The sequence below is a fragment of the Lepidochelys kempii genome, chromosome 3 (genome assembly GCF_965140285.1).
Source record: "Lepidochelys kempii isolate rLepKem1 chromosome 3, rLepKem1.hap1, whole genome shotgun sequence".
In the NCBI taxonomy this organism is placed as follows: Eukaryota; Metazoa; Chordata; order Testudines; family Cheloniidae; genus Lepidochelys; species Lepidochelys kempii.
This window is the reverse complement of record NC_136382.1, coordinates 16252796-16276705: the sequence shown is the minus strand read 5'-3', so window position 1 is coordinate 16276705 and position 23910 is coordinate 16252796. Positions and strand designations below refer to the sequence as shown.

General features: G+C 43.6%; 1 protein-coding gene and 1 pseudogene across 1 annotated transcript in view; both read left to right on the top strand.

Annotated features, from left to right (window-relative positions):
* Positions 1-4766: 4766 nt before the first annotated feature.
* ENPP5 (ectonucleotide pyrophosphatase/phosphodiesterase family member 5) overlaps positions 4767-23910 on the top strand; it is a 30010-nt gene continuing 10866 nt past the window's right edge. The window contains exons 1-3 of the mRNA XM_073335789.2: positions 4767-4843; positions 11958-12826; positions 20248-20424. Of these exons, the coding sequence (XP_073191890.1) occupies positions 11998-12826; positions 20248-20424 (1006 nt within the window). The 5' untranslated portion in view covers positions 4767-4843; positions 11958-11997. The remainder of the gene's footprint in view (positions 4844-11957; positions 12827-20247; positions 20425-23910) is intronic.
* On the top strand, positions 5782-8057 carry LOC140908118 (electron transfer flavoprotein-ubiquinone oxidoreductase, mitochondrial pseudogene; annotated as a pseudogene).

Below are 23910 nucleotides of genomic sequence, written 5' to 3'. Positions count from 1 at the left end.
CTTGCCTATTCTTAATTTCCTTTGATTATCATTAATCACCACAATATATTAATTTCAAGCAGCCAAAGCATTTCCCATGGCCAAGAAAACATTACCCCCTTTCCAGCTATTTGTAACAACAGATAAATGCAGCATGCTGGCTTAATGTGCGCCAATGGCTCCCTCTAGTGGACAGTCCTGACAACTATAAGCTTGCCAGGTACCACTTTAGTCCAGGAGGAGGAGGCTTCATTTTGTTGCTGAAGGATGAATATTCACTGACCACCACCAAGGTGTGTTTATCAACCTACCACCTTCATAGTTTAATAGCTATGAATCGGTGGTACCACCATAGGCTTAAGAGTCACAATATTTAACAAGACAGAAAAACACAGTTGCCTAAAGGCACCTAAGTAGGTTTTGTTAACCACATGCTTGTGTACAGTTTTATCCCACATCGGTGTAATGCAAGGTTTCTTGCACCTTCCTCTGACACATCTGTTGCTGGCCACTGTCAGAGACAGTATACTGGACTAGATGGACCCTGGGTCTGAGCCAATCTGTCAATTTCTAGGTACTGATGTCACATTTTATACAAATCAGATCAATAAAACACATTTCCAAGATACATTCAAGTTGTGCACTAATGTTGGACCCATAGTTTTTCATTTGTCAATCTGTGCTTTAATAATTCAGAATATCAAATAAGGCACAGACTCTACAAAAATGAATGTTTAAAACAACAGCCATGTCTTATATTATAATCCCCAGCACTGAATGTGTTCAGATATCAACAGAACACCAGTCCTCCATGTTTACAGAAACATAGGTAAAATGGCAGAGGACCATATTCTCCCACTGTCCCTCAGCTGCGTGGTGCGTTACTGCATGAGTAGATCATTGAAATAAACCTCACAGAGTAAGGCATCCCCCCACGCAAGGGAACAGAATCTGGCCTTGAATGGATGATGTACAATCCTTTCCTCCTGCCATTGCAAATTACTAGTAACTAGGCAGAAGTGTAAGTGTGAAATATACAACTAATAACTTATTAATAAATAATTAAACTCCATGAGCATGCGCCAGATAGGAACAGCTTGCTTTCATTGTAGTGGGCAAAACCCTGGCCACACAATTGTTTGTTTTTGTTTCTGATTCTGCCATAATGTTTATATAGATAGATGTTTGTGTGCCAATGGAAGGGTCACAGGGAGTGAGCCTGCTGTGTAAAAGGACAAGAGATGACACAACCCTATGTGCTAAGGGGAGTTTAGTGATGCATCTCTGACTCACCATTGAGGTGGGGAAATTTGGTTATGCTGGGGGCATATAAAGGGCGCGTTCATTCAGTCTGTGCATAGTACAGACTCTCGTAATCTCATGCTTGGATGAAGAAGAGAGTTCTAGGTTGTTCCAGCTATTCTCCCAGCTACAGTTCAGTTTCCAGTGGGGCTGGCCCTGGCATGAAATCAGGTCACCCCTTCCAACATACACTGTTTTCCAGAACACAACTTTTACTTAAGCTTTGCTCAGGGTCCAGGGTTTGGCTCAATATGCAATAGCTTATCGTCTGCAATTTTTACCACTGACCATTCTCAAATGGTGGTGCCGAGGGCTTTGCACAGAAAATAGTGCCCCAAAAGTGACTGAAAAAAAGAATCAGTAGCCACTTGCATTTCCTTGACAGCCTTGGAGTACTCATGAACAAAAAAACTAAGATGTTTGGAACAAAATCCACTGCTCTCTGTGTTTGAAATCACCGCATACAGAAACTCATAAATGGGCAGTGACACTTTGCTTCCTCACAGGGATTCATGTTTGTGTAAAAGGTTTCGAGCTCTTCAGGAAAACTCTCCCTCCCCCCTGAAATTCTGAAGACTTTAGAGGAATTTGTAATTGTCAGATTTCATCCAAATCAATTTATATAATTCTGTCCATTTTAGGGTTTGTCCTGCCTGCTACCCGTCATAGTAATATCTGCAGCCCAGATCCTCAAAGGGATTTCTATGGGAAATAGGTGCCTATATATTGTTGAGGTCTGGACCTGAGCACCTTCTACTTAAAATAGACTGACAATAGCAACGTTCCGAGTGGAGTCTATTGATCCTCTGGTTCTCTTCCCATGCCAAGTTGTAGGCAGCTCTGCTTGGGTTTGGGGAAGAGAGAAGGGCAGAGGCAAAAGTGTGTGTGGGGAGGAAAGGGGGACAAGTTCCTGTTTTAAATGCCATTGGCAGCATTTCCTACAGGTCACACTGCATTCACCAGTGCTCCTCTGGAAGTCTAGACCTCTTAACTGAGAATATCCTAGTCCTGCCTCAGCTGCCTTCAGAAGAACATATGTCACGGTTCAGGACGACTGCACATGTAGTTCCGTTCAGTGGTCCAGCAAGGGCACTCACCCTCAGGTTTCCGACTACTTTGGCTGTCACTTCTCTTGGGTGGAGACCAATCCTCTGGTCTCTTTCCCTTCTGACTAGGGTATCTCCAGAGTGAACAGTTCCCTGCCTATACAGGTATGTGACAATTCTCTGAAAAGTTGCCATATTTTTGGAGTTCAATCTGCCTACCCTACACACACCCACATCTTATATCGTTTGAACGCTTATTTTATATATGTTCAGGTGTGGTATGATGTGGAGCTGTCCAATGGTGCCGTAAACCTGCAGGTGAGGTGAAAATATAGTACCCAAAATGAGAGAGTCATTTTTTGCACGGTTCCAGAAACACTGCAACATGACTATGACCAGAAGTTTTTACTGTTTAAGTTCATTTCAACTTCTTAATGCCTTACACACACAGTGTTCCATACTGCAGGCAGGTCCGACTATGCCATATGGATATCAGTCTACATTCTTGGTATGTTAAATCTCCTTGAGGAAGTACATGATGCCTCTGAGTCAGGGGAATGTATGTCAGACACCTGGTTCTTTCAGTGGCATTTGGAGTGATGCAGGAACAGTAGGGTGACCAGATGGCAACTGTGAAAAAGTGGGATGGGGGTGGGGGGTAATAGGTGCCTATATCAGAAAAAGTCCCAAAAAACAGGACTGTCCCTATAAAAACGGGACATCTGGCCACCCTAGGGAACAAAGAAAACTGTCTTCAAAGACTCAAAGGGCAGAAGTGGGATTGTAGGACTGACAAAAAAGAATCCAGCCCTTGTTAGATGGACCCCCACAAGACATGTCCTGAGTAAATATGCAAAAGCTATGAGAAAGAAGTCACCTAACAAGAAGTAGTGAAGACACAGTCCACAAACAAGTCCTTGCCTCTGCATTGAAGAGGGATGAAAAGCAGGTTACAGCTCTTGCCAATCATGTCATCAACAATAAGATAAACTCATTGGACCCCGAATCACATCCAGGGGTGCTTATCAACATATCTACTGGACTGCATGTAACATCTGATGTTACAAGAGTCTCTGCTGAAAATAGCAGATGTTGGTGAAGAACAAATGGAGAGAATTGTGAGACGTGCACTTGATTCTTAGGGGGCATGTAGCTTCTTCAGGCCAGTCAAGATATCTGGCACCCCTGCTACGGCCAAGACGACCGTATTTAAGTCTGGCAAGGGAGGACCAATCACAGCACCTATCGTACCTGTGCATGCAATTTGTGACACACTCACTTCTGACTTCTGCAAGATACTTCCTGCTGTACATGCCTTAACTGGATGTGATTCTGCATCACCCCATCTGCTATTTGGAAAAAAAATCTGTCTTTAGACTCAGCAAATCAAATGGAGTCTACCATTTGAGACATCTTGCTAATTTGGCACAGAGTGACAGAGAAGCTGCAATTTCTGCAGCAAGGAAGTCCACAGCACTGCTGTGTGAGCAGAGTGAGAAAGAAAAGGAGACCACTTCATACCTACGGTGCTAAAGCGTTCTTTGATGTTCCTACCATTGCCCCAAGGTTTACATGTATGGCACACCGGGGGGGATGTGTCCAAGCTCCTGCTAGTGCAGGCAACCTAAGGTGACCAGATGTCCTTGTTTTATAGGGACAGTCCTGATATTTGGGGCTTTTTCTTATATAGGCTCCTATTACCTCCCACCCCAGTCCTGATTTTTCACGCTTGCTGTGGGGTCACCCGAAGGCAACCCCGCCCTATCTTTATCAAGCTGTCTGTTAAAAGGAGTTAGGTGCGTAGCCCTGCCCTGGGGCAGTGGAGTTGGGGGGCCCATGCTGCTGGAGGGGGCTGCTCTGGGCATGGCTGTGAGGAGCTGGTTCGGCCAGTGGCGGACTAGCCACTGGGCCAGCCGGGCCCCTGCCCAGGCACCCTGACCTGCTCCGCCTGGCGCCCCACTGGCTCTGGCCCAGGACCCCCCAAAACTGTAACTCGCCTCTGGGTTCGGCTGGAAACGACTCAGCCGCAGGGCCAGAGCCGCGCCCACCCTTTGACAGCGTCCCGCTTGGCCTCCAGCCCCAGGCTGAGGCGATGCCCCGGGCCCCAGGCTAGCCCCTGCCCCCCAACGAGCTCACAGGCCGTGCGCGGGGGGGGGGGGGGGCACAGGTCGGCTGCCGGCCAGGGCTAGGAGCAGGCAGGGCTCAGGCCGGGGAGGGTGGCTGCGAGCCTGAAGAGCCCAGCTGCCCGCGGCACCATGGCAACACCCGGCCCGCGCCCGTCACCTGCTCTCCCGACTGCGCACGCGTCCCTCTCCGCCCCGCTTCCCCAACCCCTGACGGACAGCGTCGCTGGCCATTGGGGGCAGGGAGCGGGGCACAGGAAGTGCCCGAACAATAGGCGGGAGGAGGCGGGGCTTATCCGGGAAGGGGCGGGGTCTGGGAGGGGCGCGGAGCAGCGGCTCGGCGCGGTACCGCTTGTGAGCGGGCCGCCAGGAGCGTGTGACTGAGGCGCTGAGGTACGTGCCCCCTCTGCCCCCCTCCCCCGTGAGTGGCTGGGCCCGCGCTCGCCCCTCCCCCTCCTGGGATACCGACCTATCGCGGTGCCGGCTCCCCACTCGGGCCCCCTCCCGGGATACCGATCTCTGGGGGGCGTTGCCGGCTCTTCCCTCTGGCCCCGTGGGATGCCGTTCTGTGGAGGGGTGGTGCTGGCTCCCCTGTGGATACCGACATGTTGTCCTAGGGGGTTGTCAGCTCCCCCTTCTAGACCCATGTATCGGGTGTGCCCAGACAAGGACATGGGGGGTGGGGTGGCTGCCCCTGAGACTTGCTTCTCTAGATTGGGGGCAGGTTGTGTGGGTGCCTGTCTCCCCCAGCTAGGGATCAGGAGGCCAGCTGGAGGATGAGGCTGGGTGGGGTTTGCTAAACCTCTATTTTACTAAAAAAGAAAAGGAGGACTCGTGGCACCTTAGAGACTAACCAATTTATTTGAGCATAAGCTTTCCTGAGCTACAGCTCACTTCATCGGATGTAGCTCACGAAAGCTCATGCTCAAATAAATTGGTTAGTGTCTAAGGTGCCACAAGTCCTCCTTTTCTTTTTGCGAATACAGACTAACACGGCTGCTACTCTGAAATCTATTTTACTATTGATTTCCCTGACTAATTTCAGATGTGCAGGTTGGTGGGAAGGAGAAGATAACCTCTCCACCCCTCCCACCCCCAAAAAGCCACACAGGCTCACATCTCCCTCTGTCCTGCTTGATCCAAATGCTCCGTGCTGATCCCCTCTGCATTTCTACACTGAACTGTGCTTTTGAGACATTTTGCTTGGATTGCAATCTAAATTATTGTCTGTTATAAGCCCATCACCCTAGTGTATCTGAATGCCCAGGGCTCCTCTCAGTAATTTTATCAAGGCAAGGTGCATGTGGCAGGTTAAAACCAAACTTCCCACTGTCATCTTAGGGAAACAAGACCTATGCAACAGCCCTGGTCAGGTCTCCCGGCAGGTAGCCTGGTGCGCAGGCGCAGTGGGGCGGGGACGGGGTGGCGAGAGCTGCGGGTGTGTGCTGTGTGGGGTGAATGCCATTGGCCGGGGCTGTGTGTGGGCTCGCGGCGGCAGGCTGACCCGGAGCTTCAGAGCCCGGGTGCTCGGGGAAGGCAGAGCGGGGGACCCCCGGGCGCTTTGGGGGGCAGGCTGTGCATAGCGGGCAGTGGCAGCGTTCGCCCCCTGTCCCGGCTCTGAGGGGAGGCTGCCCCGTCCCCAGGGGGCGACCAGGCAGGCACCATGCCACTGCCGCTCTGCACGCTCTCCAGCCAAGCACATCATTGTTTGCATGCTTTAAAGTCAGTAAAGGAAGACATTCTACCGCCTTTGTGTATTGCAAGATGGGCTTCTACTTCCTCTGTGCCTCGAATCACTACACACTATACTATTCATTCTCGGAACAAAGACAAACGATGGGAAGGGGTGAACATGGAAAGATTTGCAGAAGAAGCTGATGTTGTTATAGTTGGAGCAGGCCCTGCGGGTCTTTCTGCAGCTATTTGACTTAAACAGTTAGCCAATGAGTATGGCAAAGAAGTTCGTGTTTGCTTGGTGGAGAAGGCTGCTCAGATCGGTGCACATATACTTTCTGGTGCTTGTCTTGAGCCACGAGCTTTGGAAGAACTCTTACCGGTCTGGAAGGAGCGAGGGGCTCCACTTCAGACTCCAGTAACTGAAGACAAATTTGGGATTTTAACAAAGAATTCCAGAATTCCAGTGCCAATTCTTCTAGGCCTTCCAATGACTAATCATGGGAATTATATAGTGCGCCTGGAGCACTTTGTGAATTGGCTGGGTGAGCAAGCAGAAGCTTTGGGTGTTGAGGTGTATCCAGGCTATGCAGCAGCTGAGGTTCTTTTTCATGAAGATGGCGGTGTGAAAGGGATTGCCACTAATGATGTAGGCATTCAAAAGGATGGAGCACCTAAAGCTATCTTTGAAAGAGGTTTGGAGCTACATGCCAAAGTCACGTTCTTTGCAGAAGGTTGTCATGGACATCTTGCCAAACAATTACAATCTAAGGGACAAATGTCAACCCCAGAGCTATGGTATCGGACTGAAAGAGTTGTGGCTTATTGATGAAAAGAAATGGAAACCAGGAAGAGTGGAACACACTGTGGGCTGGCCCTTGGACAGACATACATATGGAGGATCATTTCTTTATCATTCAAATGAAGGTGAACCATTGGTAGCTCTTGGGTTTGTGGTTGGTTTAGATTATCAAAATCCCTATTTGAGCCCATTTAAAGAGTTCCAGAGATGGAAGCATCATCCCAGTGTGGAGCCCACTTTTGAGGGTGGAAAAAGGATTGGCTATGGTGCTAGAGCCTTGAATGAAGGTGGTTTCCAGTCTATACCCAAACTCACTTTCCCTGGTGGAGTATTAATTGGTTGCAGTCTTCGTTTCATGAATGTTCCTAAAATCAAAGGTACACACACTGCAATGAAAAGTGGCATGTTGGCTTCAGAAGCTGTTTTCAACCAACTAACTAATGAGAACCTCCAATCGAAGACAATAGGACTTGATGTGCCTGAATATGAAGAAAACTTGAAGAAATCCCGGGTGTGGAAAGAGCTCTATTCTGTTAGGAATATCGGACCTTCCTGCCATGGAGTACTGGGTGTCTATGGAGGAATGATTTATACTGGTATATTTTATTGGATACTGAGAGGAATGGAACTATGGACATTAAAACATCCAGGGCCAGACTCTGATCAGCTAAAGCCAGCCAAAGATTGTACTCCTATTGAATATCCAAAGCCTGATGGAAAAATCAGTTTTGATCTCCTGTCCTCTGTGGCTCTAAGTGGGACAAATCATGAACATGACCAGCCTCCTCATTTGACTCTGAAGGATGACAGTGTCCCTGTGAACAAAAATTTAGCTATATACAATGGGCCAGAACAGAGATTCTGTCCTGCAGGTGTTTATGAATATGTTTCCCTGGAAACAGGAGAAGGGTTACGGTTGCAGATAAATGCTCAGAATTGTGTCCACTGTAAAACATGTGATATTAAAGACCCAAGCCAGAATATTAACTGGGTAGTACCTGAAGGGGGAGGAGGGCCAGCTTATAATGGAATGTAAATTTGATCAAAACTATCCAGTGTACTTCCCGGACACGTTGTAACCTCACACAAATATATGCTATGGTGTAACTAAGCCTAAAAAAAACAGCCCTGGTCAGCTTGAAATAACAGGCGTGAACACTGTCAGGGGCGAAAAAGGGGTTCTAGTGGAAGATCCCTGTAATGTCTTGATCCCTATTGATCTCCTCCAGTATGTCATCCCTTTTATGTCAAACTTCAGTGAATGTGTTTAATAGATTCTTAAGGCAAGAAGAGATGATTAGATGATGGTCACAGACCCAGTATCTGTGCTGCACCCCAGTTTTTAAATAGTTCCTTGGAGGAGCCTCTTCTGCGTACCAGATCCCCCATGGATCCCACTCTTCCTTAAAGATAGGTCACTGGACCTCAATGCCTCTGAGACTGAGCCTCTGGGCTCCGGTACACCTGTTTCACATTGTGAACTCTGCCCAGTGAGTCCAACTGAGATAGATCATGACTTTTACACTTCTCAGGGACCAGTGCACCTCAGCCAGGCAGCCCTACTCAAAAGAGAGTAGGATCTATTTGGAAGTTCTTAGGTTAGCAAGCACCATAGAGAAGCAAAGGTTAAGACGTAGTCCATTCTGGCCAAGCCAGTGCGCCACCCAGCAAAGTTGTCATAGAATCCATTTGTTGTCTCTCTGCTGTTTCTTTGTCAGGCTACGGTCCAATCTCCACTATAGAGTTAGGGCAACTTAAGGGAGCTTACATTGATCTAGTTATGTCAGTGTGTACGCTAAAGCTTGCTCCTGCCAGTGTAAGTGCCCTACTACACCGACCTAATAATTCCACCTCCAGGAGAGGCATAGGGCTTATTTCAGTGTAGTTAGGGTGCTACAGTAACTGTGTAGACACTATCTTACTTACCTTGGCTGTTGGCTGTCATTCTTGTCAATTTCATGGCTAGGCACTGGAGCTGTGAAATTGACAAGAAAAGCTCCTTGCTGTGAACCCTGCAGGGCTCACAGCTGGGCTGTCACCCCAGGACTTGGGGCGGGGCTCCAGCTGGAACCCATCTGCTGCCTGGGCTCCACACCAGGCTCCCAGTTCCCCACTGTATTAAAGAGGTCTTTAGTACCTGCTATTTTCTAATTCATTCTTTTCTGTAATCTTCCTTGTTAACTGTAAAAATGATTCTGCAATAGAACAAGTTATCAAGTTTTTCTGTAATGTAACCTTCACTTTTTCCCAGCTCTGTCTTAAACCCATTACTATTTGGTGATTTGTGATAGAAATTGGTCCCTCCATGTATTTGAAGACTATAATGTTGTTTTCTTCACATGTCCACATCTCACATCCTTTTGCTTAGGTCTACTCCTCTGTCACTTTTGTTGCTATGCTTTCAAACATTATATTGTGAAGCAGAAATTGTAAAAACCATGAAGAATGGTGATCTTGAGATTAAAACACTGAATTGGGACCAGGAGATCCAGGTTCAATTCTTGGCTATGTTATTGACCATATGTATAATGAAGATAATAGTTTCCTCCCTTAGAGAAACAACAAGGAGTCTGGTGGCACCTTAAAGACTAACAGATTTATTTGGGCATAAGCTTTTGTGGGTAAAAAACCACAGTTGGATCTGAAGAAGTGTTTTTTACCCACGAAAGCTTATGCCCAAATAAATCTTTTAGTCTTTAAGGTGTCACCAGACTCCTTGTTGTTTTTGTGGATACAAACTAACACGCTACCCCGATACTGGATACCTCAGAGAAGTGTTTTGAGGATAAATCCATTAATATTTGTGAGGTGTTCATATATGAGGGCCATTTGAGTGCCTATATAGGTAGTTCAGATTGATTGATAGAAGTATTATAGGAGAGAGCTGAGCTGGGGCAGGGTTTGGGATCCAGGCTATAAGCTGATGGGAAGGAGAAAAAATTGCCAAAGGTTGTGGAGATTAACACTGAGGCAGTCTTTGGCTCACAAGTACTTGGTTGATTTCCACAGATAGATAAAACAAGAGTTCTGCCTTCATTTTGTTCTTCAACCTTGTCTTTTAAGGAAAGTTCAGCTTGAGAGATCAGATGCACAAGGATAATCAATCATAAGCCTTGTGGATGTGGTCTACTTGATATTCACTGTAAAACTAGTACTGATTTCAGTGGAAGGCTGTATATTGTTGATTTCAAAAGTCATTAAAATAATGAATGTATTGGATAAAGAGTGAAAGGCAGATCTGCATGATGTGCCTCACTGTTGCTGTTATGTGGCAATGGACCCATCAGTCTGCTAGAACTGGTTAAAATAACAACAGAACGAGGAAACAGCCATATGCAGCAAGCCTGTAACAAATAGAGGAATAATCCTCTTGGCAGGACAAACAGGCATTTTTAATGGGTTTTTGGGACACGAGCTGTTGCATGTAAACCTGTTTTCAAGGCTTTACAGGAATATATGCCTGCCTTGAATTGGAATAATTAATGAGTCTTGATTAGAAGTATATGGGAAGGATAAAACTAAAGCCTTCAGTGAATAAGTAGCATCACAAGAGAGGATGACTTCATTTTGTATGAGCTCTGCACCTGCTGTTATATATAGATAACTCCTTTCAGGGTGTCTGCTGGCAGCTGATTTCTTAATGAATCGGCTGATCAGACACAGCTAATTATTTTCATGGCTATCTAGGAAGAAAACATTTTCTGCATGCAACCCATAACAATCACTGGTTTTAGTTTACAGTGGTCAGATTAGATATAAGAATTTTCTCATTTTAGCAAAGAATTTCTCATTTCATGCTTTCTGTATTAAGTATATTCAGAAGTCAGTGACTGTTGATTTAAAAGGACAAAACAATTTTTATGCTTAGCACTGGACTGATTAGAAAGTGTAGTTGTGAATCATCTGAGATGCTAGTTAATCTTTCTCCTTTTCTGCCTTTTTCCTTCATAAATCAAGAGACTTTTGGTAGCAGATAGATTTAAAGTCTTTGTATGTGAGGGGAAATTAGATGGCTGAGAGTTGTATGGAGTATTTCACCTCTAAATCTCTAGTTTCAATATGAGCCAGATTGATAGTAGTTTAAAATTGATAGTGCCTTTATGATCAAAGTAGCACGACATGAGAAGTAATTCTTCTATTCTACTGAACATATGATATTCCAGTATCAAAATACACTTAGGGAGTGTTAATGAAATTTTAACTGTAGCCTCCCTGTGATGACTTGCTTCCCCTCTGCTGAACAGCTAACATATACTTGGTGACTCTTTATTTGGTACCTTTGCTGCCACAATCTGGTATTAACTCCTTGTCTCTTTTAGAGTTAAAAGCTTTTAGTCTTTTTTTCCCCCAAGAACTTGAAACCCAGGGTTGCACTTAGCACCTGATAATTACTTTGAGTAGCATCACTTCAAGAAGCTGGTGTCTAAATAATTTAGTTGCCTATATCAGGCTTAGTCTTGGAGTTAGTGAAAATATAGTATCTTATTTATTACTTGAAGAACAAACCTAACAAGGAACTGGAAGCTTTAAAGAAATAGTTTTATACACAGAAACCTCTTTCCCCTCCCCCCTTGTAAGTTTATCTTGAGTGTGTGTATGTATGTACATATATACACATACACTCAAGATAGATTTACATGGGTGTGTGTGTGTGTGTATATATATATATATATAGTGTCTCAAATGTTGGCAAATTTGTCAGGGTGGACGAGGAAGAATGTTTTTTTTTGTTCAAAGCACTGGCTGTACCACAGACTCCTGTGTAACGTTGGGTAAATCATTAAATCTTTCTGTGCCTCAGTTATTCATCTGTAAAATGGGGATAATACTATTTCCTTACCTAGCAGGGGTGTTGTGAGGGGAAATCCACTAATGTTTGTGAGGCGTTCCACAGTGATGGGAGCCACATGATTACCTCTTGACAGGGATTACTCACTGACTTGTTCAGATTCACTTATACTGTAGTAAAGATAAGTATTCAAGATAATTAACTTGCTGAAGTGGTAACCGAATTTTGCCTTTGTATTCTAGAGATACGAACTTTGTGCCTGAGTGAAAAAGCTTTTCCAGGATGGCTTTGAATTGCTACTGGGGAGTCTTGGCAGTCTGTATGATGACTTTTCCAAGCACACTTTGTTTCCAGCAGGACCAGTCCAGAATGTTACTATTATCTTTTGATGGATTTCGATGGGATTATATTTATAAAGTCCCAACGCCTAACTTTCATTATATCATGAAGAATGGTGGTCATGTTAAACAGGTTACTAATGTATTTATTACAAAAACTTATCCTAATCATTATACAATGGTGACAGGTCTCTATGCAGAGAGCCATGGCATGGTTGCTAATGAAATGTATGATCCTGTCCTGAACAAAACTTTCTCCCTGAACAGCATGAACATCTATAATTCAAAGTTCTGGGAAGAGGCCTGTCCAATATGGGTCACCAATCAAATGGAAGGACATAGAACCGGAGCTGCTATGTGGCCTGGAACAGATGTAAAAATACATGGAGTCTTTCCTACACACTATATGTTTTACAATGAGTCTGTTTCATTCGAAGATCGAGTTAACAAACTTATTGATTGGTTTACCTCAGAAGAACCCATAAATTTTGGTCTTCTGTATTGGGAGCAGCCTGATGCGATGGGGCATGTTTTAGGCCCAGAAAATCCACGTATGGGCGCAGTCATTAGTGAGATTGATGACAAGCTGGGATATCTTGTGTCAGAACTGAAGAAAGCAAAGTTGTGGGACACACTGAATATCATAATCACAAGTGACCATGGAATGACACAGTCTTCTTCAGAAAGGCTCATAGAGCTTGATCGATATGTGGCTAGAGAGCTGTATACAATGGTTGACCATTCTCCTGTGGTAGCGATTTTGCCAAAAGAAGGTAGGAACTATGGCATTAAAATGACAGGGTAACAAGCCTTGTGGATGGGGGGAGGGGGAGCAGTGGTAGATGTGGCATATCTTGACTTTAGTAAGGCTTTTGATACTATCTCACATGATCTTCTCATAAATAAACTAGGGAAATACAACCTTGATGGAGCTACTGTAAGGTGTTTGAATACCTGGTTGGAAAACCATTCCCAGAGAGGAGAAATCAGTGGTTCACAGTCAAGCTGGAAGGACATAACAAGTGGGGTCCCGCAGGGATCAGTTCTGGGTCCAATTCTATTCAATATCTTCACCAATCATTTAGATAATGGCATAGAGAGTGCACTTCTATAGTTTGCAAATAATACCAAGATGGGAGGGGTTACAAGTGCTTTGGAGGATAGGATTAAAATTCAAAATGATCTGGAGAAATGGTCTGAAGTAAATAGGATAACAGTCAATAAGGACAAATGCTAAGTACTCCACTTAGGAAAGAACAATCAGTTGCACACATATAAAAGTGGGAAATGACAGCCTAGGAAGGAGCACTGCAGAAAGTGATTTGGGGGTCATAGTGGATCACAAGCTAAATATGAGTCAGCAGTGCAACAGTGTTCTAAAACAAAGCAAACATTCTGGGCTGTATTAGCAGAAGTGTTGCAAACAAGACAAGAGAAGTAATTCTTCCACTCTACTCTGCGCTGATTAGGCCTCAACTGGAATCTTGAGTCCTGTTCCGGGGGGCAACATTTCAGGAAAGATTTGGACAAACTGGAGAAAGGACCCTGCAGCACTTTAAGGTCCCTGCCCCTTTTGCCTCCCCTCGGCTGCTGATGGGTGTGGGGGGCAAAGGGAGCAGCTGCCCCGGTGCTGGCGATTTAAAAGGCGTTTGTTTAGTCCAGAGAAGAGAAGACTGAGAGGGGACATAACAGTTTTCAAGTATAATAAAGGTTGATACAAGGAGAGAGAAAAAATGTTCTCCTTAACCTCCAAGGATAGGACAAGACGTTAAAGCACTGCAAGGTCCTTTGCCACGGCAGCGCTTTAAGGTCCCTGTCCCTTTTGCCCCCCCTCGGCTGCTGACGGGTGGGGGGGGGGCAAAGGGAGCAGCTGCCCCAGTGCTGGCGATTTAAAAGGGCCCGGGGCTCCGGACGCCGCTACTGCAGCAGCAGCTTCCGGAGCTCTGGGCCCTTTAAATCACCATGGGAACCTTGGGTGGCACAGACCAGGCGGCCTGGAAGGGCTGGCTGGGGGGTGCTGAACCTAGCCCCGCCCCTACCCCATACCGCTAAGTGTTCTGAGTTACTTTCAGCCCTGTGTAGTAGTAGTAACGTTTTTATTAGATTACACATTTGAATTTATATTCTTGCAAAGCGCCTTTAACAGATAGGCCTGCAGTATTTGGGACACTGTGAATACGTATGTAATCCTAGATAATTGTGTGTGTGTGTGTATATATGTATGTATGTATATAGATATCTTAAGATACTTCAGCATCGCCCTCTTAACCCGCTGTCCATTAACATGCAGTCGTGATGGCTTGACTCCTGACATCCGCGTGTAAACGGGTCTGTACTGTATAACCATTAGGCACCTATCATGTTGATATCTCATTGCCAAATATGATGTTGAGGAGTATCCAATAGGGTTTTCTCCATACTCATACTTGACTTGAATCACCAAGGGCCTCATGCTGGTTTCACTTATTTACCTTCATTGACTTCAACATGGTTACCCCTGATTCTCACCAGCATGTAAACAAAATTAGATCACAACTCTCCAGCAGTAACAACTAGTGTATTCGTCTGTGACCATTTCTTTTGGTTCTGTGGTGGTTATATAACAGAGAAGAAGAAAATAGTGGCACAGAATTTTAAAATTGAATGCAGAGGGCCTTCTTCCTTGGAAATATTTGCAATATATTTATCATAAACTTGTATTTCTAACTTAATTCCTACCTATTTTTGTAATTCCTCTCCATGAAATATAAACATGCATTGAAAGGTGATCAAGGTCCCAAATCTAGATTGAATTTAAAATAAATACAATTTTACAGGAGCTGATTTTAATAAAAATGTATTCAGGTTTTAAAAAGATTTATATTGTGGCTTTAAACACTTCTCTGCAGCATTTGCAGCATTGTACTAGTGTATGAAAACAAAGTGAAGCTCACAAGGGTATTTGCTGTCCAAGCTGAGTGAACTGTGAAATGGAAGCAGATGTTGAAAATAAACATAGATTTTTTTTAAACCTCTTCAGTTTAATTTCTAAAACATTAATTGACAGGATTTTTTTAAATGATTTGCAGCGTGTCCCTTTAATAGGAGTGGCATCTTACTTTGTTATCTCATTGCTGCATAATGTACTTTTTTTTCTATCCATTCGGAGGTCACTGCTTTAAATAGCATCTTGTGCTTGAAGATGCTGATTTTTCATGTTTTGTTTCAGTTCTTTAGTTTGCTGATAATATAAAACTAGTCTTTCATAGGCATAGCTAAAATTACTTTCTTTTTCCCAATAGGCTTTAACTCTTTTTGAATTGTCCAACAATTAACTACTTCTTACTGAGTCACTAGCCATAGCTAGAGGTTTTATTTTCAATTTTTGTGTGGAATTATGTTTTAAGAAATCAAATAAGAAAGTAAATTCTTATAGCTAATTTAGCCACTATTATCATGTTTAATGTGTTTAGGCCCCAAAGGTCAGTACAGCACTAGTGCCCGTCTTCAGCAAGGAGAGGAAAAACTTGTTCTAAAAAGTTTGGAGTGCAGATTATTTCTGATAGGGCAAACCCATGCTTCATTGTATCTTCTTACTTATAGTTGACTGGTTGAAGCCAGTGACATCTATCAAAAGTAGAAGCTGAGATGTTTTTAATGTTTGCTAGGAGGGATCTGATATACCAACCTCTTATCAGAATATACTGCTCTTTTTCCTCTTCCTCTGCGTGTCCCCTACCCTCTCCAAAAAAATCAGACTTGGCCTTTCTCAGCTTGGGCAACCCCAGTGATATACTTAAGGGGTATTTGAACCTTTCTGAGAGAAGTACATCATCCTACATGCTGAACATTGCAGACCAAATTCTGCCCTTAGTTTACATACAAATGTGACTAACTTTAATTTGAGGCTAAGGTTGTATGTCCAGGAAGAGGTTACTATCTTCTCTCAATCTAGGTGTGAGAAAAGAGACTTTAATGCTTTGTAAAGGGGAGCAGGGTTGCAGGAAGTGGGTGGACATGTACAACCACATTGCCTTCAGTCAGAATGTATTGGTGTAACTGAAGACAGAACTTGGTCTAGCAGTCAGAGGAGAGAGAGGATCCACTTATAAGAAGCATGCTGTGACCTTTTTACTAAATAAGGTCATAGTTTTAGCCCCAAAGACAAATAAGAAACATTTGGTGACCGTTAAAACCACACTTCCGACCCTTCAGTTCTTTCTAGGCTGCAAAGAGACCACTTGTCGGGGTCTGGCGTGCTGCCTGTTTTGAAATGTGGATGCATGAAACACAAAAAGAACATAGCAGCTTTATTTCTAAATATCAGCTAGTGCTGCAGAAACGTCCTGCTCAGCTAAAGTGACAAAATTCTGACTTGCATAGCGCATGTGACGCAGTCCTAAATTATATTGTAAATAGATTCAGCATGCTCAGGCTTATTACTATTAAAACAGGGAAGGCATGATAGCAAGGAAAAGCAAACTGCAAAGCTTTAATACTCAAAACCCAGCACATATAGGAGCAAGCTTAGGAACCAAATTATATCCGTTTTCAAACCCCCTTCCTCGTCTACGTAACCTATCAAGTCTTGGATTCAGAGTTTCTTCTCTGAAACTTCATGGTATCACCTCTATCTAAACAAGACCAGGAAGGCTATTTTAGATGATTGCTCTACAATAGCAGATGCCATCAATCGTCCAAAATAGCCTTCCGTGTTCTGTGTAAGGGGTAGTAGTGTCACCAAGGCCCCAGTCCTGCTCTCACTGTAGCTGGGGGCAGAACTGCCATTGATTTCAGTGGGAGCAGGATGGGGCCTTGTGAGGCCAAGGGAAGCTGGAACCGCAAGCACAGAACTTGCCAAGAAAGGAATTGAGGACAGTGATATTCGGTTACCTTTATCTTCTAAAGATGGAATATATTGTATAGATGGATCTGAGAGCATGACCTAAAGAGAAGGTTGCATGACACTTTCAACTACAAGACCCACAAGTTTATAACTTGCCAGATTTTAATCACTGGAGGTGACATTTTCCATGCCAACGATCTACCTCAGGTTGACTTTTTAAAAGTTTCTGCTAAAACAGTTCTGTTATTTCAGAGAATAAACTTAAGGGGAAATACGTTGCTGCCTATGTTTTAAAAAAATTACAACCATTTCATTGCTTCCATGCTTTGGCACAGGGACTTGAAATTTGTCAGGGGGTTTCTCTGGGTTTGTCTACACTACAGTAAAACACCTGTGGCTGGCCTTGTGGTAGCTGACTCAGGCCCATGGGGCTAGCGCTGGAGGCTATAAAATTCCAGTGTAGACACTGGGACTCGGGCTGGAGCCCAGGCTCTGGGACCCCACAAGGGGTTGGGGCAGAAGAGTCTCAGAGCCTGTGCTCCAGTCTGAGCCCAATCATCTGTACTGCAATTTTATAGCCCCTTAGCTCAAGCCAGCTGCAACAGGCCAGCCACGGGTGTTTGTTGCAGTCTAGCCATACCCTCTGGTAAAAACAACAAGGAGTACTTGTGGCACCTTAGAGACTAACAAATTTATTTGGGCCTAAGCTTTCCTGAGTAAATCACAGGAGAACAGTGTTAAAAGCCAGGGATGAAGACAAGGGCAAGATCCCTGGCATCAGACAATATTTCTTCAAAAAGCAGCACCTTTGACTCCTCCAGTTTCCATTTGTGGAGTCTCTGACATTTTACTGATACTTTTTTTTCCCTTCACCATGCTTCCTGGACCCTACTATTTACTGCTTCTTAGCCCTACTCCATGTCTATACGCTTTGCACTGCTCCTCCCCTACTACTCTCCCCTCATCTTCCTCCACTTCCCATTCCATAGCTGCCTTTGCAACAAACTTTAGAGAAAACAGAAATAGGTAAATGATAAAAGTAGTACAGAAATAGATCTCTAGAAGAAGAGAGAAATTGATGCAGATAGTAAAGTTTTTGAGGCAGAGAATCTCTTTGCTCTGTGTTTGTACAGTGACTAGCACAATGGGGTCCTAGTTCATGACAGGCTCTGAGGCGCTACAATACAAATAATAGACAATGATGAACAAAAATTTGTAGATTAAAATATATTTGAACCTTTACATGTTTCTACTGTTCTTTTAAACCTCCCATCTATTTCTATAGTTTCCCTAAATTTTTAATCTGGTGTGAATATTCAAGTTGTGCATGCCCTTAGACTATGTAACTGTCTAATCTTATGATTTACTTTCATCTTCCTTCCCATTCCACCTTATTGCTTGTTTCTTGCTTGTTGTCTTGAAATAAGTTGTAAACTCCTTGGGCAGGAACCAGTTTTTGTACCGTACCTAGCGCAGTAATGGCCTAATCTGGATTTGGACCTCTGAGCATTACAGGAACATTAACAATAAGAAGTAAAGAATTTCCAAAGACAGAATATATCATTAGGATCATATAATACAGATGACACTAAACTGGGAGGAGAGGTAGATACGTTGGAGGGTAGGGATAGGATACAGAGGGCCCTAGACAAATTAGAGGATTGGGCCAAAAGAAATCTGATGAGGTTCGACAAGGACAAGTGCAGAGTCCTGCACTTAGGACAGAAGAATCCCATGCACCGCTACAGACTAGGGACCGAATAGCTCGGCAGCAGTTCGGCAGAAAAGGACCTAGGGGTTACAGTGGACGAGAAGCTGGATATGAGTCAACAGTGTGCCCTTGTTGGCAAGAAGGCCAATGGCATTTTGGGATGTATACGTAGGGGCATTGACAGCAGATCGAGGGACGTGATCGTTCCCCTCTATTCGACACTGGTGAGGCCTCATCTGGAGTACTGTGTCCAGTTTTGGGCCCCACACTACAAGAAGGATGTGGAAAAATTGGAAAGAGTCCAGCGGAGGGCAACAAAAATGATTAGGGACAGGAGCACATGACTTCTGAGGAGAGGCTGAGGGAACTGGGATTTTTTAGTCTGCGGAAGAGAAGAATGAGGGGGGATTTGATAGCTGCTTTCAACTACCTAAAAGGGGGTTCCAAAGAGGATGGCTCTAGACTGTTCTCAGTGGTAGCTGATGACAGAACAAGAAGTAATGGTCTCAAGTTGCAGTGGGGGAGGTTTAGGTTGGATATTAGGAAAAACTTTTTCACTCAGAGGGTGGTGAAACACTGGAATGGGTTACTTAGGGAGGTGGTGGAATCTCCTTCCTTAGATATTTTTAAGGTCAGGCTTGACAAAGCCCTGTCTGGGATGATTTAGTTGGGGATTGGTCCTGCTTTGAGCAGGGGGTTGGACTAGATGACCTCCTGAGGTCCCTTCCAACCCTGATATTCTATGAATACAGAGTTGGACTCCCCCCCCTAAAACCATGAATTGATTGCTTAGCTGCATAGTTGGGACCTAACCACCATTTGAAGAAAATTGCCACACCTATAATTTGAAATGGTGAGATAAAGAGGAGACAAAGTCAATTAGGGCCAGATACCAAAATGGGGACTGAAATTCTCTCAAGTAAATACTGTGGACTTAAATTGAAGATTGTTGGCTTCCTCCTAAGTAAAAGTTATGCTTTCGAGGCTGCCATGGAGAAATCAACAGCTCCCAATGCAGCTTTTTAAAGTAAGATAAACTCTAAAGCAACCCAACTGCCACTGAGGTGCTACTGAGCACCATAGATGGTTTCTGGGGAAATGTGGCAATCCCCTTTGAAGCTCTGCTCCTTGAGAAATCTGTGTGCTCTGAACAGAACACGAGAGAAAGTGTCACTTCCCAGCTCTCAAGCTTTATATGTAACTGGGAAGAATCCATTTATCCACAAAGGGGCTTACCTAAATTCCTTCTAACTGAAGTAAATAAGTCCAACTCATACTGCTGTGCACAATGATACTACAAAAAGTAGACCATTTTACTCTTGTGTTAAATAAAAAGAAAAGCATAACATAAGAGAACTGTTGTAATTTTATATTGAGGGACATGACCATAAGAGCACGTTCCAATAAGTTATGTGATTTCACCAAACCTTTCTGGTGACTAATATGACCATCCAAAACTCTTAATAAAATTATCACAGCCTGTGTGTCTATAACTTCCTTTATGGCTAAATTCTGCTCATCAGTATAACAATTATTTTCATCCTTCATACCTACTGCTGAAATAGATCATTTAAGCTGTTGCTAGCATGTATACTAAGTGACTCATCATCGCTACTTGTGTTTTGTCACTATTAAGTTCTTGTTTTATTTGGTCTAAGGCAAACTTGATGAAGTGTATGAAGCCTTGGTCAATGCTCATCCCAACATGACTGTTTATAAAAAGGAGGAGATTCCGAATAGATTACATTACAAACACAACAGTAAAATTCAACCAATCTTAGCAATGGCTGATAAAGGATGGGAAATCTTACAAAACAAGTCTGATCAACTTCTCTGTAAGTATATTTTTCTTCATTCTGTTTCAGTGCTATAAATTCTTTTCTATTCAAACTAGCACAATAAAAAGTTATTAAATGCTGTGACCCCCTCTCCAGCCCCCAAAGCCCATACCTGGCTTTAAAAGGGTTAAGAGGTCTTCAAACGTATGGGTGGAATTTTCAGAACCCCCAAAGGGACTGAGATGTACCATCACATTGAAAGTTAGTGGGACTTGTGCTCCCAACAACTTGTAGGAGCTTTTGAAAATCCAGTCCTAAAGTGGCTTCAGAAAACTTAGCTGATCACAAATATAACTTTAAAAAATAAGCAGCTTCCTTTTGCAAGACCTGTATCTTGGAACTTCTTAAGAACCTAGAGCACAATTCTGTAAAGTATGGCATTGTGGTATGAAGAACTGCCAATTCAGCCTGTTGATCTGAGGGGGGATTAGTCTGTAGTGCAGAATACATAGACATTGCTTTGGAAGGGACTTCTGAGATGGATGAGAAAAACTGGTCTGCTGATTCAGAAATTGGAGAACACTTTTGTTAAACAGGCAAAGAAAATACTAGCCCAGGGGTGGGCAAACGTTTTGGAATGAGGGCTCCATCTGGATATGGAAATTGTATGGCGGGCCATGAATGCTCATGAAATTAACAATTCGTGTTCAAACAGGGACAACACAAGTTTGTTTCAAAATCAATGCTATTAAAATAGTTCTGTTGAACAATGTGCTGTTAGAAAATTACATTACTGAGCTGTTTGTTGATTTTACCACACAATTTTGCTCCTGTCCGAACACAGATTGTATGTTAGCTAAAACTTTTCAGTGTACTGCACTACGTAAAAGTTTGGTAGTTTTTCACATTTATTGCTGACTTCTTTTCAATCTGTAATTAGCTTTGTTGAATCATCAGTGTATCTCCATTTGATCGTGGCAATAACCAAAATATATTCAAACTTTTAAACCATAATTAAGGAATGTTGTTGATGTTCAGTTTAACTCTGAAGAAGAGAGATTCAAATAAACTTTATTTAATAAAGATTATATTTTGGTGGAAATAAACATAAAACCTTACTTACTATTATAAGTATACCACCATAACATATTACAGTAATTAAACTAAACTTACCCCCTTTGATTAATGTGAACCTGCAGCTGGTCACCCTTCTTTACAATGGCATCAAAATCCAGTGCCATTATCATTGTGGAAATCCGCAATACCAAGCTGAGATGTTGGTCAGTTAACTGGGATCTGTAGCGAGATTAGTTGTAATTCAGCAGGGAAAATTGTTTGTTCGCAAACATAGGTGGACCTGAACAAAATAAGGATTTTCTGTGCTACCTTGCAGATATTTGGGAACTTTGTTTCACTCAAGGAGGCATAAAACTCGTCCAGTTTTTCTGAATTGTATTCTGAATTGTATACATGGCAAGTAACAGTTCTTCGTAACAAACTGTTTGTTTCGGTATTCTGGTCACAGCATGCCAGCAACATCAACAATGCATTCTTTCAAAAACTCCCCTTCAGCAAAAGGCTTATTTTGTTTAGCAATTTTAAACGCCAGAGCATAAGTTGCCTTTGTAATGGCTTCCTTGACTGTAGCTTGTCGCACATAAATATTTTGCTTAACTTTTAAGTTCATGGCGAGTTCCTCAGCTTTTCTTGCCCTTTCCTCAGTTGTTAAATTGCTGCCATAATTAGGATGTTTTGTTGAAAAATGGTGATTCAAATTGCACTCCTTGAACACTGCGATGCTCTCCTGACAAATCAGGAATACAGCCTTCGGGTTCATGTTTGTGAAAAAACATTTTGCATTCCTTTCTCTGTTAAAAACCCAACACTTACTGTCCACTTCTTGTTTTCTTTTTTTTTTTCTTAGCTTTTAGCACTCATTTTTGAAAGGGAAAAGAAAATCTGAACTGTTGCCGTTACGTCAAACTGGTGCTTTACAAGATTGCATGCACTACATGCAGGGCCTCATTTTCAAAAGAGCTGCAATGGCAACGTGTTTTTTTAAAATCAGAAAAGACACACTGTGCTGGGGTGTAGCCATGGGTGGGCCATGGCCCATCCCCTTATCCAGGTCCACCTCATCACTTTCCCCACTCCGGAGCTCCAGCCGGGGAGTGGGTTCAGGGGCTTGCCCTGCTCCCCCTGCCCACCTGGCGCTCCTGCCGGGGAGTGGGATCAGGCCTTGAGCGCTTGTAAGCCTTTAGCTCCCCTCCCTGGCAGGCGCACCGGAGTGGGGCAAACCCCCAACGGACATCGAGGTCTGGATTAAAAGGTCTGACTGGCTGGACGCAGCCCGCGGGCCGTAGTTTGCCCACTCCTGGCCTAGCCGCACATTGTTCCTCTCACCCAAATGCCTGATGTAAGAGTTACTGCATTTGTAAGTATATCAGGATATTCTAATTAGGATGTCCATGCGGCTTTATGTGGTCATCATCTTTCCTTCTGTTTATTTTTTAGGGCATGATCCTCGAGAGTTTTGGGTGTAAATTTTCAAAAGTGACTGCTGCCATTTTTCTGTGCCCAGCTTGAGACACTTTAAAGGGGCCTGATAGTCAGAAGACATGTATTTTAGCACTTCTTGAAAAAAATATAGGCCTTCGACCTTCTTCCACTTGTCAGTGCATCCTGTTCCAAGATGGGCACTATTTTCATTCCATCACCTACTTACTTTGTCTGTTGGGAAGAATGATGTGATAACAAAGTATGTTCATGGTGGTCTTTGAAAGATGGTATAAAGTGGTATGATACAGATGGTTATGACCCCTGCCACTTTCATGGAAAAACTAGAAAGCAATGCTGTGTACAAATTTAAACAAAATAGTGAGGCGGAGGTATCCATGGAGGAGAGCCAGGTTTGGGATTTCATCGGAGGCTTTTCATTACTGGGTTAATATGGGATGCTCATCTTAGAGGTGATACTCTCAGTAAGTTTAAATGCTGATTCTGTCTTATGCTGCTAATCTTGTCAGTTCTAGGAACACTTAAAAGCAAACTTTCCAACTGGTGAAAAGCTGATGTCAAAGTACTCTTCATAGTTTACCAGATATTTTCACTGTTCATATTAATCCAACTATTTCCTCACTTTTTTCCTGCATGATGCATGTATTCATGTGCACACATTTCTCCTGGTGTAGGGCTACCTATGAGCTGTGAGACTGTGGCTCTTTTCAAGAAAACTGAATTGAAGCACTAGTTGTGAGACCTTTCCATGCTTCTGTCGCCATAACTTTTCCATATCATTGACAGGCATGTGGGGTAGAGGATGAGTCAGGGTCTCGCACTACCTCTGAGTTCCAGAAGGCTGGACATTGGCCAGTAGTCAAGCAGAGGTTGAGAAAAAAGCTTCCATTTGGTATAGAGCCGCCAGCCCAGTTGTTGAGTAGAATTCTCTCCTTTAAGCAGGCTTCGGTGCATGATGCCTGTGACTGCACGCCAAACTCTAACACCTTCTGAGCTTACCCTTCATAGGCCTCTCCTGTCTCTGAT